This window comes from Sylvia atricapilla, chromosome 3 (assembly GCF_009819655.1).
Source record: "Sylvia atricapilla isolate bSylAtr1 chromosome 3, bSylAtr1.pri, whole genome shotgun sequence".
Lineage (NCBI taxonomy): Eukaryota > Metazoa > Chordata > Aves > Passeriformes > Sylviidae > Sylvia > Sylvia atricapilla.
Window position 1 is genome coordinate 57,981,537 of NC_089142.1, and position 13,921 is coordinate 57,995,457.

Sequence of the window (13,921 nt, forward strand, 5' to 3'; positions counted from 1 at the left end):
TGAAAGATATGAAGAAACACTTGGGAACTGTGTTTTCTCTTTGAGATACTTGACATCTCAGCTGTTAGTGTTTTGTTATTTGATGCATGCCCCAAAGGGCTGTTTCTGTCCTCTTCTGCTCTATGTATTGAGCAAGAGCTATTTTGCCTATATTTAGCACTGACAATACAAGTGCTTGTGTTTGTATGTATGCCTATAGGTACATATTTTCCCTGATATCTCCTTTGCTTCCTATTTAATTTATTCCTTTCTGTTTGCCCTCTCAGCTGGCAGATTTCCGAGAGGTGGTCTCGCGGATGCTGGGCCTCGACATTGCCAGCCTGGCTCTTCCTGACTATGAAATCATTACACGCCTTGATGGGCTGATTCACTCCCATCAGCACCACTTCTTCCCCTGTGTCTGCCTCAAAGGTGTGGCAAAGACCCCAGAGGAGCAGCAAGGAAACATCCAGCTTCTTCACTGAGCAGAGACGGAACAAAGTAAAATTTTCTGTTTGCTTCCTTACCTGCTGGACCTCCACAGAAAACAGATCCCCATTTCTGTTCCTTACCCTAGAGACACCAGCTAGGGCTGATTTTTAGAACTTCAACAGAGAAACTGAATTGGAATGGGTAGAGTAGAGCCAGCAGCCTGGAGATGGCAAACAGAAAATCTCGGGGCAACTTAATACTTCAGTTATGAAAATGATAGGCAACACATCAACAATGCCCTCAAGTTTTATGCAGAGGCATTGAAGTCATGGCTCACTCAAGGTCAGGTCACAGTTTTGAGAAGTTACTGGATGTCTGCTTCAGTGGCATTCCTTGTGTTTTATTTCTAGGTGACAATGATAAAATCAAGTAGGGGTTGTGCTGCTGCTGCTGTTCTTCTTGCCACCTGGGACATCTCTGCATTTTTACACATAAGGGCTTTAGCTTCAAGACAATTGTCTGCAAGTTAGAGGATTATCTCAATTTTGGAACAAGAGAATTTTTTTTTTTTTTTTTTTGCTTCTGTTGGTTTCTTTTGTCTGCTTGTATGGCAAAGCAAAAAATTTAATTTTTGCAGCAAAGGTTTTTTCATGGGGTCCCATCACATGCCTCATAGAGATATATTTGGTAAAACTGAGTGTTTGCCTTGATAATGATGTCTTGAAAATTTTGCTTCCAGCTGCTGTATTCCTTGGGTAATTAATCCACAGTGGCAATTCTTCTGAGTTAATAAAAAATTATTTTTGAAGTCTTGTTCACTACAAAAAAGAGTTGAACTACTAAATCAACTACTCTTGATTTTCAGAGAAGTGATGATAAGGTGTACAGAACTATCCCTTATTCATAAAAACTGCTTTTTGAGTGTTGTTAAACCTCATGATTTTTAAAAAATAAATATGGGCAATAAATCAGTTTTAATAGCACATTCAAACTTGATTCCGTGGTTTTAGTTTTATCTTCCCATTATTTGTTTTTTATAGTTGTGTAGAAGAGTAAAGATGACTTACCTATTAATGTCTGACAATTTGTGGGCTTTCTACAGTATCTCAGCAGATGATGACCCACTCAGTAAAATTGAACACAGTATTTTAAGAAAAATGACACTTTTTCAAGTAAGAGTGGTAATTTTGCTATCTAGCTGGGGACTGAAAACATGTTTTTATTTCATCTGCTTCTGAAGAATTGTTTCTCAGTGACTTGCTATAAAATAAAAAAATAATAAACACTCAAGTTTTTGTAAAATCAGTCATTTGAGAAGATAGAAGTAAATCTTGCATAAATTCTTATGCTCTCGTGGCTAACTGGATTAAAATCAATTTGATTTTTTGTTTGATAATGTAACATTGTTTTGGGGGAATGACTTCAGACCGAAAGAAAGCAGTTTGTATTAGATATTAGAAAAAAAAAATTCTTTTTTGTGTGGTAGTGAGGCACAGGTTATACAGAGAAGTTGGGGGTGCTCTATCCCTGGAAGTGTTCAAGGCTGAAGGAAATGTAATTTTTAGGCATGATATGTTGATTAAGGATTTAGGAGGTGGAAAAGGATGCAATAATTTTCTAATTCTTTGTGAGCTAATACAAGTAATTTCACTTTGTGTTTTGTTGGTTTTATATACACTTCTTTTTGATTTATTACTAAAGAACAAAACCCATTTTCTTCATCAATATTAATAAATATCATACAAAACACGATTTACTGTATTTTGAAAATTAAGTAAATTGCATTACAAATTTAGATCCACTCAGCCCAGGTAATACACTCATAACATTAAGAAATAGTCTCTGAGAGTGACAATTATGAAGAAAGGTTGCATTGTGAAATGATTTCTTGAAGTGTACCAGGAGACTTGAAGTGTCCTGCCAGGCTCATTGGCCCTGTCTCTGCCACTCGTGACCAGCCCTGGCACCAGCAGTGAAGTTCCAGCCCCACAGAAGACACCAGCACGGGTCTCTAAATTATTTCAAAGGAGACAGATTTTTCACATGAAGTTCACAGCAGTGCTTGATATTTGCTTGCCAGAAGAAAGAATAAAGGTTTTCTAATGTCCTTTTTTCTTTTTTAGCACAGCAGATCTGTGTTTTCTGAAGTATTAATGCTCACCGTATTCACAAAGGAATGACCTATTATCTGACTACTAATAGTCCTTGAATTTGCTTTACTTTTGGAAGAGTACTGACATATTTCTCATTTAACCAAAGCAAATAAATAAATTAGAAGTAATTTGATTCTAACAAAGTTCAGGTGTTTTTGCCCTATATAATTTAAGTAACCTCCAAAAAACTGACTCTCAGTTTTTTTAAGGCTTGTTTCATACAGCATTGAAGTAACTCTTTCTTTGGGGTGGAAAATAAGCAGCTTATGAATGTTTTGAGCATTTGCTTCAAATTTTTTCTTCTTTTTTTAAACCAAGATGCATTCCACACGAGAAGTGTTGCAAGTGTGTATTAAGGTTGTGTCAGCATATACCCTTCTTCCCATATGTTTCTTTTACTAAGTTTGTCTATATTAATAAAAAGTGTGCAATTAAGAGTTTTCTATCTGTTCATAATTACTCTTTTATTGTGGTAAAGGATTCTTGATTCATCAGGAGAACGCATACTAAAATAATGTAAAGGAATAATATGTTAACTCACAAAACAGTACAGCTGCAGAATTACACTTTTTTTCTCCAAATGACAGCTGAACCAAAGCCAGTGAGGGCAACTTTACTAAGTGTTAAAGCAAAACTCAACAAATTAAAATGTTGCAATAGTAGATATTAAAGTGAAATTATTTACATGCTATGAGCACTGTAATAATAAAATCTCAAAGCAGATAGAAAAATGAATGTTATAGTATTATGAGTGTATTAAAGTATATGGAACTGAATTTTTGCCTTTGCATCATATTATTGATAATAAACCATTTTCAACAGAGCAGAACCAAACATTAGAATGTTAATGTAATAGAACTGTTATTCCTCAAAGAAATTAAGTGCAAAATTATTCAAGTATTTTGCTAAATTAGAATTAAATGCATTAAGACAGATCATATTAAATTACTCTCTGACTTCTGTATAAAGCAGTTTGCTTGCTTTTTCACATTTTCTGTGGATGTCCACAATTCTGTGGCTGTCTGTCATCCACAATTTCCCACAGCTGTTCTGTAACTGGATTATTTTGCATATTATGATGGTGCAGGACCCAAGTAATGATAGATTTCAATTTAAAAAAATAGCAATTGAAGGATCAGGTACATTTAGAGAGAATAAGTAATGTATTCTCCCCAAATTTTCATGTGAAATAGAAGTATTTTATAAGAATACAGATTCTGATTTTTTCCCTTGACCATCTAAAAGACGAAGTGTGAGAAATGAAACAAAATGAAGTGAATCCCTCTAGGAAATTAGAGAAAAGGGAATTCTGATATCACTGAAGCATACAAACCAAAATTAGTTAACAACGTGGAAAATAGAAAAATGATAGCTTGCCAGAATAGAAACTGGAAAGAATGTTCAAAGATAATTCTTTTCAAATGGAAGACTTCAGATTTTTTTTTCATCAAAACAAGTAAGAATCCTCTATGTCAATACTGATTTTTTTCTGGTAGGAGGATGAGTTTATTAGATTGCACTCATAATTAGTGAGGAATAACTGAAGTCAGAAAATAAAAATCTACAAAACATAATGTGTTTGAACAAAATAGTTTACTTTTCTGTCAGTTTTAAAGTCAGCTAATGAGCCCTGAGACAATGAAGAACACTTATTTTCAGAGGGGAACAAATAAAACAGTTGAGATATGTTATTTCATTTTTTTCCCCTGTGACTACTTTCACTTTAGATAAGTAGGAGAAACAACACACAAAGAAAATTGCAGTGTGAGCCAGTGGGCTCCAAACAGGTTCCAGGTAGAGAAACGAAGTGTCAGATGGCTTCTGGTAATGCTGGGAATGGGACTGGGGAGCAGGATGACTCATCAAACTGGGAGCTGGAGAGGTTTTGGCCCCGGGCTATGTGTACCTTTTATAATTTTTGTTGTAAATCACTGCTTTTATGAAATGATTTTTTCTTTTTTAAATTGGTTTTTTGTTTTTTTTTTTTTTTTTTTTAGTATGTTGGGTGGCGAGGTTGTGTGCTTGGTTATAAACAAAACATTCAATTTTCCGTTAATACTCTTTTTAAATAGGCCGATGGACGAAATTTAATCTGAAAAAAAAAAAAAATAAAAATCTTGCCCACAAAGCACGGGGAGCTCTGATGACAAACCGAACATGTGCTGGTACCTGTGGAATGCTGGAAGGCCTTCCGCAGGGCTGGCAGCAGCACGCCAGCAGAGCTGACTCAGCCCTTTGAGCCCCGGCCGTGTCTCCGCGCTGTGAGAGGAGCGCGGCCACGGCAGCAGGGCAAGAGGGGCAGCCCGGCACATCTAGGCACACCGAAGGGACACTGCTGGCCCCAACAGGGAGCGTCTGCAGCCTGAAAACGCTGGGCTCAGGATGGCATGAAGTGAGGAACAGTAAGAGCATTTCTAGCACCATTCCTCTGAGTATTTCAAAGTATTTCCCCTCTGTACCCTTCATACTGCAGTAACGATGTAAAAATATCCAGTATGAATTGATATGGTCAGCCACTCTGGCTGACTTCTTGCCCTTAGAGGAGGTCAGAGACTCATGATTAAACCAACAGGAATCCCAAAGGACTGGCAGGGAAACTCGACTGGCAACAACTCTCGGACCTTTATCTGAAGACTTTTTTCTTCCTGGTCTCTACATGCTGCACTGGATTTGTCGTCGTTCACAGCTATGTTCCTCACCTGGATCTTTCACAGACCACTGGCCTGCAGCAAACTCTCTGTGGTCAGCCCTGTTCCTCAAGCAGCAAGGTTTCACATCTGTGCCTTGCAAGGAGCCCCAGCGTCACTGGGTTGTGTGGGTTTGCTGGAGAAATCTGTGCACATTTGGCTGTGCTGCCACTCTGCATCCCTGAGAGCCGGCAGCCTGCTCCCGCGCTGTACCTGCGGCCAGGCTGGGGCCAGACCTTCGCAGGCTGTGAGGCACCCAGCAGACATCGAGATACAGCTGAATCTCCCGTGTGGGACTGCAGTGCCTTTGCCATGCTTCCTGCCCCTTTGAGGTAGTTTTCTGGAGCTGCTGGGGCAGGGCCAGCCCGCCCATGCTCGTGCGGGTGGGAGGAAGCGCTGGAAGGCTGTGGTCAGCCTGAAGGAGCCTACGGAGCAGCGAGGCTGTGTCAGGCGGACGGCCACAAGGGGACAGAGCTGTACTGCGGCAGCTGCAGGGGAGGTGGCGCTGCCACACGGAGAAATAACACGAGGGGAAAATGCCGGCAGCAGACAAGCCAGGACAGGTGGAGATTCTTGTGAGGCAGACTGCAATGATTTTTATAGCAGAAGTACTATGGCCATCAGTGTAGATGGATGGAATCCTGCAGATTATGGACTAAAAATCCCTAAAAGCTTTCCTTAGAGATCAGTCCAAACCAGGCTGTGCAGAAAAGTGCTAGGCCATTGCTGAAATTATCGTAGTAATATTGATGTTCACTATTTTTTACACTGTTTGGTATTAGAGACATTTAGAATAATACTTCCATGGTATTATTCCAGCATATGACACCATCCTGTAGTCTGGGCTGCATTTGAAAACATGGATTGGGAACAGTGGAACAGAGCATAGACAACAGAACAGGGGTGTGTCCAGCAGGAGAGGAGTGGTAGCATGGCTCATATAACCCATAAGGATCGGGATCTCAGCATGTGTTGATGACATTTAGCTGCCTGAGGGCTTGTGGATGGAGATGGGAACAAAGGGTGTCTGAGACATATCTCACAAAGTCATGGAGCTAAAATGGATTGATTCAAGTGGCTAAAAATATGCGTGGAGACATTTTTCTGTATTTACTATTAGGAACTATTCATTTCAACAGTTCGAGACAGAAGGCCGTGGAGAGTGTAGGAATCAAAAGAATAAATATTTGAAAAAGCAATCAGTAAACAGGCAGGGGTTTAGACTAATGACCAAAACAGAAAATAATGTCACGGGTTCAGAGTTGCACACACTAATCCTCTGGTGATAAATCTTAACTGCAAGGCTTTATAAACTTCTCCTGACTTGTGGGTGAACTTCAGGATAGAAACAAGAGGAACTAGTTGCCCTTGGAGATCTGACGGTGATGAAGAGGGAAAAAAGGAAGCTGGAACAGGAGGAAAGACTGGCTAAATGCCTGAACACTGCTGCCCAGCTGGTTTTTGAATCAAGATAGGTAAGCTTCCTTTTAGTCTTATGGAGCTCTACAAATGCCAATGTCTGCACCAGCAAGTGACAGAGATCCAAAATTGCCCCACAGTTTTTTCACAACAGCTCTCTTATTATTAAGTAATGTGTATTCAAATATTTCCTATTTTTTTCATAGCGACTTCCTGGCCTAGCCAAAGAAGAGGCTGTATGTCTCAAAAAATGTTCTCTCTGTGGTTTTCCTAAAAAATTCTGGACTGGGCTGGTTTGGAAGTTCAGTTTTTACATCTATCTCTAGAAGTAGTATCATTGCCTGTAATGCAATGTGATGATTTGCTTTTATTTACAGGAGGAGGGAAGACTTCCTTTGCCAGATGGCAGAATTTATTTATTTTAAAATTCCAGCCAAAATGATTCACTTCTTCCTAAGAACAAGACTAATGGAAAACCTATAATTTGCCTATATCCATAAACAAAAATGTGGCAATTTGGAGGAATTCAGGCCAGAGTCAAAACTAAGTTTTTTTGTAACTTGTTGTTGTTTCTGTGTTCCTGGCTCTCTCTAGACCAGAGCAAAGGTTGACACACCTTGCTTCTCCCAGAGCTTTTTTAATTAAAATAAAAAGGAGTGGAAGGAGCGGTCCATCTCCAAGCCAGAAGAAAAAGGAATAGACTCAGGAAAGAGCTGGTTATGGAAGGTTTCAGAGGGAAGGGAAGAGAAAGGAAATTCAATGGGAGAGATAGAGTAAAGGTGGGCTGTATGATAAAAACAGGAAAGAGAGAGGTGTGAGTGGCTGAGTAGGGTTTTGGGAGTGGGTGTTTGGGAGAGCTGATGATTGGGAAGCAAGCAGCAGGTAATGGCGAGAATAGGAGCATTTCAGAACTTCCTGGACACAGACCAGAATGAAGGACAGGGGAGAAGCCAAGGGCAGGAGACTGAGGTTGAGTCTGTTGGGTGCAGTAACAGGAAACCCAGAAGCAGCATGAGAAATCAGCACTTTTATCTCCAAATAAAGTAGGAAGAGTGTGAGGAAGCAAGGTAATGTAGGATGGAATCAACTGTACAAAATGTTCCCAGCATTTCACGCCAGCAGGAGATGGGACATCTCAGCAGTCCCACAACAAAGTAAAGTAACTTGCTGAAAAATGCAACAAAGTGCAAGGCAGAAGAATCACCATATCCTCTCATTCTGTACCGGTGCCGAGCTGCACATCTGTGTTGCAGCTGGCCCTGATATTTCCCTGCTTCTCCTAGGCTCATTTATAAGCTGCATTTCCTGACAAAGTATGGATCTTCCTGTAGTATGCTAAACCCTCCAATTTAACAGTTGCTAAAGGAAAAAGCATTTCAGCTCAGTTGCAACTTGAATGCCACCACAAAGTCCAGACTGTTTGATAGGCCATATAGGAAGTGGGTTGGAATCATGCAGGAATCACATTTAGTGGTTTTAAGATTGCTTTCACACTTCCTTGTAAATTATCTGAACATCATTACCACAAATATTTCCAAATGAACATAAATATAGTGTGCTTTTTGGCATTATTAGGTTCAGAGAAATTGGAAATAACAGGAAGTGACAGCAAAGAGAAAACTCCACTGTGTGGGGTGGTCCTTTCTGGAGCAACCTCTTATAACTTGCACCAGGGGACTTTGAAACTATGATTAAGAGTAGTCAAAATATCAGAATCCCAGATCTTCTAATTACCACAGAATATATTTGGGTTTGCCTCTCCTGGACCTTAATTTTCCAGATGGGCATGTTGGTTTTAGTTCCACATGATAAACAACAGGCGATCTAAAAAAAATTGTAAACCTTTCAGCTTCAGTTTAAAGAACAAGATACCTCTTTCACACCAAAATATGTTTATGAATAAAAAGGGAGAGTTCTAAAAGCTTGAAAGTATCAGCTTGCAGGAGCCAAGTGCTGTGAGGGGGTAGGAATGATTAGTCTGAGGGATCAGGATGCTGGTGGCACAGAGGTGCGCAATGAGGGAACGGGATCAGATTGCAGACTTGTTAAGAACTTCTGCTGTAGAAGAATCACCCAAATCAAAAGAATCACTGTAATCTCCATGGAGGTATAATGTATATTCCTTATATACATCCAGGCACATGACAGTCTTTGTTTTCTAGCATGTAGCAACTCCCAGTCATGAGTCTGTGATGTGCATTCATCAAGTAAGAAAAAGTCTTGTTGGCCACATTGATATTTGCCATTGCCTCAGTTACAGGCAGTTCACATGTAATGTCAATTACACAGTGTTTGATTATTGTTGAAATCCAGCTTGAAAAGAATGACCTTTTTTCAGGGTATTTTGGTGCCTTGTAGTGCTTCATCTCCCCACTGAAGGCAATTCATTCAATAGGTGTCTGGGAAAATCTGACAAACTCGTGGTAGTACCTGTGATCAAGGTTTGACAGGACTATCAGTGGGACAATCATATGTGCATAAGTCTGGAGAGAATCTGATCACTCAGGCCGCAAGAAAGGGACCAGAATAGATGGATTTCAGTTTTTTTTTTTTTTCCATCCAGAAGTACATAATTATGTATCAGAGATCGGTCTAAGGTTGGTAATATTTTCAACAACATAAATAGCTATAGCAGTATTTTGCCATCCTGTTTCTATCTTCAGCTTTGCATTTAGAAGCTATAGTTAAGTATTTATTTATATTTGTTTTTAAAGCCTTATCCATAACAGAGTAACACTGTAGCTTTTAAAATAGCAACAAAAAAGGCTGACAATATAAAATTTAAGTAAATTATATTCTATGAAAATTTAAATACTTTGGCTGCTGTGTAATTTTTTATTTAACTGCTTCCAAACTGCTTCCTCTGCTCAGAAGCCTAGGTAGTCCAAATTAGGTGCTATAAAATGTGCCTTAAGTTTTCAAGAGAAGTTTTTTTAACACATTAAATTATATGTGTTACTTGTATGTTTTAGTCTGTTACTAAATACTAGAAGGAAACTAAAATGGGTACTTACTGCAGATGTTGTATTTTACTGGCTAGGCTAGTGTGAAGCATTATGGTGAAGCAGGGAAACATATTATGAAGGTAAGAAATAATAAAGAAAGGTGAGTGCCAGTGCATAATATAATTTAGGAGATGGCTTTGTAGGAAACGCCTGATAACTCTACCTGACAAGTTTTTAGAGATGATGCACACATTTGTGGCAATTTGCAACTAAAAGGCCACTAAAAGCTAATAGGTTAAATTCAGCATAATGCTTTTATTTGTGAAACAGGCAGCAATTGTCAGTGACAGAATGCAAATTCAGAAAATATGATGGGAAAATATTGACTGTGGGAGCAAAATGCCACCAGTGCTGTTGCTGTCATGCAGCGAGACTTGGAGCACACTGCCGAGGAGCCTTGTGTCAGCACTCACAAGGATGCTCTGTCAGGGCTTCAAAAGGTTGACAAACCAATTCAATCAGTTGGTCACTATCACAGAACTACAGAATCAACATATTTCACATAACATATCAAGTTGCTGCCTTTTCTGATGCGATTTGGTTTACGTCATCTGCCAGATGCAAAGAAGCAATTCCAGCATTGTTAGCAGAGGTTGCTGCCCGCTCAGTGCAAGAGCCTCTGGAAATCAACATCCTGAGGAGCTGGACACATCCAATCCCAAGAGGATCAGAATTTGCCCTGTTAGGGCCAGGTGAGTTTGACCTGTTAAGAGCATTGTACTATGTTAGGCATCAATGTAGGCATCAAATAGAGTCCTGCTGTGGAATCTTGTTCGTTATGCTTAGAAAATGGGGCTGTTTATAAGAACAGCCCAGTTATCAGTGGAGTAGAAATTTTCTTTGAGTACCCTGCAAGCTTTAGTCCCTGTTGGAAGCAACTTGTTCTATTTATAGCTTTAGTACAAATTTTCTGAACACAGTTATTGATTCAAATTTTCTTTCATTTTATTGCCAGTGATTTAGCTAAAAAGCACTATAAAGATACTTGAGCCAAACAACAACATAACAACAAAAGAGTACAGAACTGAAATAGGGCTTGATATTCTATTAACCAATTAACATTTTTATTCTGGGGCAAAGAAATACACATTTGCCTTTAACAGAATGACCGACCAAATCGCTGTCAGTCAGCCAATCTGATAAAGGTCAACTACTGAAAACCCAGTCTGTCAGTACACAAACTAAGTGACCTGGGCAGTCAGAAGTTCATTTGTTGTTTTGAAAGAAAAGTACACTATTTTCATAGATGCATCTGTTCTGCATCAATTACAAAACCTTTAATGAAATTTTATGGTGGAAATAATATTATCAGCTTTCCTAATGATACTCCTTGTTCATTTGGGCTTATTTGGATATCTTGACAACAGAAACTTGGTTTAAATAAAATTATATATTTTGAATCCTTTAAAATGTTGTTTACTTTTATTTTAGTCAGACAATTTCCTAACAGTTAAACTGGCCAAATAAAACTGGCAGAGGTGGAAAATAGGAATATGGCCACTATTCCTAAGATAGACAATTTTTTTTTTTGGTAGAGATTCATGTTTTGGATTGTAGAATAAAATTTTAAACTGTTGTTTACCTATGTTCAAATTATGAAACTATGAAAAGATTTTAAGCAGGTTTTACTCTCTATAGAGTGCTGGCCTGGCAAACCTGGCTGTGGGACCTGCCAATGGAGCCCACTGATGCTCTCTCATGGCTGATGCTCACCAAAGGAAAGGGCCAGGACTGGGCACCTTGTACAGTAACATTCCCACATGAAGAAGTTTGCACAGGAAAAGTTTATCAGTTCCTACAAAGAAATTCCCTTATGTTCTTGGTTAGGAGTTGATTTATTTATTGCAGTCTTGTTTGTTTCCCTTCTAAGAAAAGAATTAAAAAAGAAGTCATCCTCTAAATGTGATTGCCCCCCAAAAGCATTGGCTGGACACTTTTAACTTTGGAGTTGGCCTGAAGATTTGCATCACCACACTGATCTAAATCTCTCCGTGCCATGTCTGCCCAGAGGGAGTATTTTGAGTGTTGCAGCATTCCTCGTGCCAGGGAACAAATAGCATTTCAGGGTGTAGGTACCTTTTGGTTTTGTAGAAATTTCAGGAACTCAAATCTACCAGTAAAACTATCATGCAAATTTGATGTTCTGTCCTAATAGGTAAATTATGTACTTACTCTTTTAACATCTCTTTTTCTTTCTTGAAAGTACCAGACATGTGCATTCTTTATTTGAAAGAGGGAGGCTGCTCCCCCTGCTTAGCTGCAGGTGTCTTAGCCACTTAGGTCTTTTGTCTTCTCACTTGCCTCAGTTCTGGCGTCTATTATATGCAGTCACTTCTCTCATAAGGGTGATGGGGTTTTTTACATCCTTGTTCTACCTTTCATAAAAATGGAAGCTTAAAGGAATTAAGATTTACTCTGTCTTGAATGCAGGATATACTAATTTCTTAATAGAGATGGGAATAGCTTGTTATAGCATAAATTACATAAATGCTGTGTGAAAGCACCGCGCAGAAATCCTCAATCACAATGCTGAATGTATCTGCTTGCATGATTCCAGTAAATAAGTAATTACTGAAAATGGCTGGTAATTCCTTTGTTTCTCAGATGGTGCCAGTTTCAGAAGCTAGAAAATAAAAATTTATTGTTGTTTGTCAAATCCTGATTTTATCCTTGTATTATTGTGTACTTCTGTTCCCTTATTAAGCTGGAGATGAGCAGAATTGTTTCTGGTTTATGTGCTTGTTTGAGCAGAATCATCACTGGTGCCAGCATTACTGTAGAGAAGAAGTGATACCCGTAGGCTGGCATACAAGCAAGAGGGTATTTCCCCCAGTTTACACAGTGCCACTGTGCTGTGAGTGCAGAGAGGAGCATGTAAGCATGTATTAGCAGTGCTTGTGGACATTTGTGTGGCACTGAGACTTGTGTGTGAAGCAACAGGCTTATCTAAGGAGATGCTGGCTTCTCTAAAGTGGTTTGAAATGAAACAAGGTGGCAGTATTTTGGAGCCTGATGCCTAGAATTTTAGCTATCACATCAGTCTCTTTCTTTCAATGTGCCTGGAGGATGTTTGTCTGGCAGTTTGCCCTCCCCCAGCTTTCCATTGTCTGACAGACCTCTGGGGGTGTGCACCATCATTCTTTCTTTCTTTCCCTTCCTTGTCCTTGGTGTCACCAGAATGATATGGGGAGAGAAGTTTAATGTTGGCACCCTGATTCCTGTGCCATGAGTGCCATGTGCCTGTGAAGGAAGGACTTGTTCACCATGATCCCCCTAAAAGTTTCTTCCTCCGACTAATACATCTTTCCAATTGCAAGTGCATTTCCCTCACCAAACCCAGAGGTTCAGGAACACACAGACTCTCCAAAAAATCCTGAAGCGAGAAAGGAAGCCAGCAACTGCACAGAAGCTCCTAATGATTAGCCTGATCTCTGATTTTCTTCTGAGCAAGAATGCTTAAGAGTGATGATGGTTGTTGCACTAAACTAGAGATTTTCAATCATATTCTTGGAGTGGTGATCCTAGTCTAAATAGTTTTCAAGAAAGAGTTTAAAAAACCCCGAAGGTACATTTTAGCTTTTCTTCCTCACTCCCTTCTGAACTCACCTTGTATTGAGCAGATATGCCATCCTAATGAGATGGAATAGCTATTTCTTGCTCTTTGTTTTTCATAGAACTATATATATATATATATATGTTTTTTCCTCAAAAAGAAGGCACAAACCACAGTAAGGAATTAAACTTATCACTTTAAAACTTTGTTAAAGGGACACACATTAGGTCATTTAGCCCAGCAGTAAAGTCTTGATAACAGAAAAGTTTATCAACATGTAAGTGCAATAGAAATGTTTCTATTAAATCTATAAACAATAGAAATTGTAGAGCTATTTTTGTTGCACATTAAAGGACTTCTCCTGCACAGCAGTTTTCCCTTGAAACCGTGGAAAGTGTAATACATCCATTTTTTATGAATTTATTTAATTGTTGCCATTTGTATCATCTACATCTGTTACTCAAGAGGAGCAGAATGAAACTAGCAGGCAGCAGAGAAACCAGAAGAAAATTAGATTTTAGAAGTTTGTCTGAATCTCATTTACACTACAGTGCAGGTGCTGAAATCTATTACTTCACCAGTATATTTTAAGATCAAACTGCGCTCCTTTAAGTTGCTTAAATAAGATTTGTGTTACTTTTCTGCTTCACAGACGTCCGCTTTCTTAGAAGCAAACTTAAACTGCTTCAGGAA

The 13,921-nt window shown here is 39.0% G+C and overlaps 1 protein-coding gene across 2 annotated transcripts in view; it reads left to right on the forward strand.

Annotated features, from left to right (window-relative positions):
• LOC136359136 (coiled-coil domain-containing protein 170-like) overlaps positions 1-1,666 on the forward strand; it is a 46,650-nt gene extending 44,984 nt beyond the window's left edge. The window contains exon 15 of one of the 2 annotated variants that reach the window (XM_066315488.1): positions 267-1,629. In XM_066315488.1, the coding sequence (XP_066171585.1) occupies positions 267-464 (198 nt within the window). In that variant the 3' untranslated portion in view covers positions 465-1,629. Of the gene's footprint in view, positions 1-266 lie in introns of both variants that reach the window. The other variant, XM_066315489.1, reaches the window with a different exon arrangement.
• Positions 1,667-13,921: the final 12,255 nt, after the last annotated feature.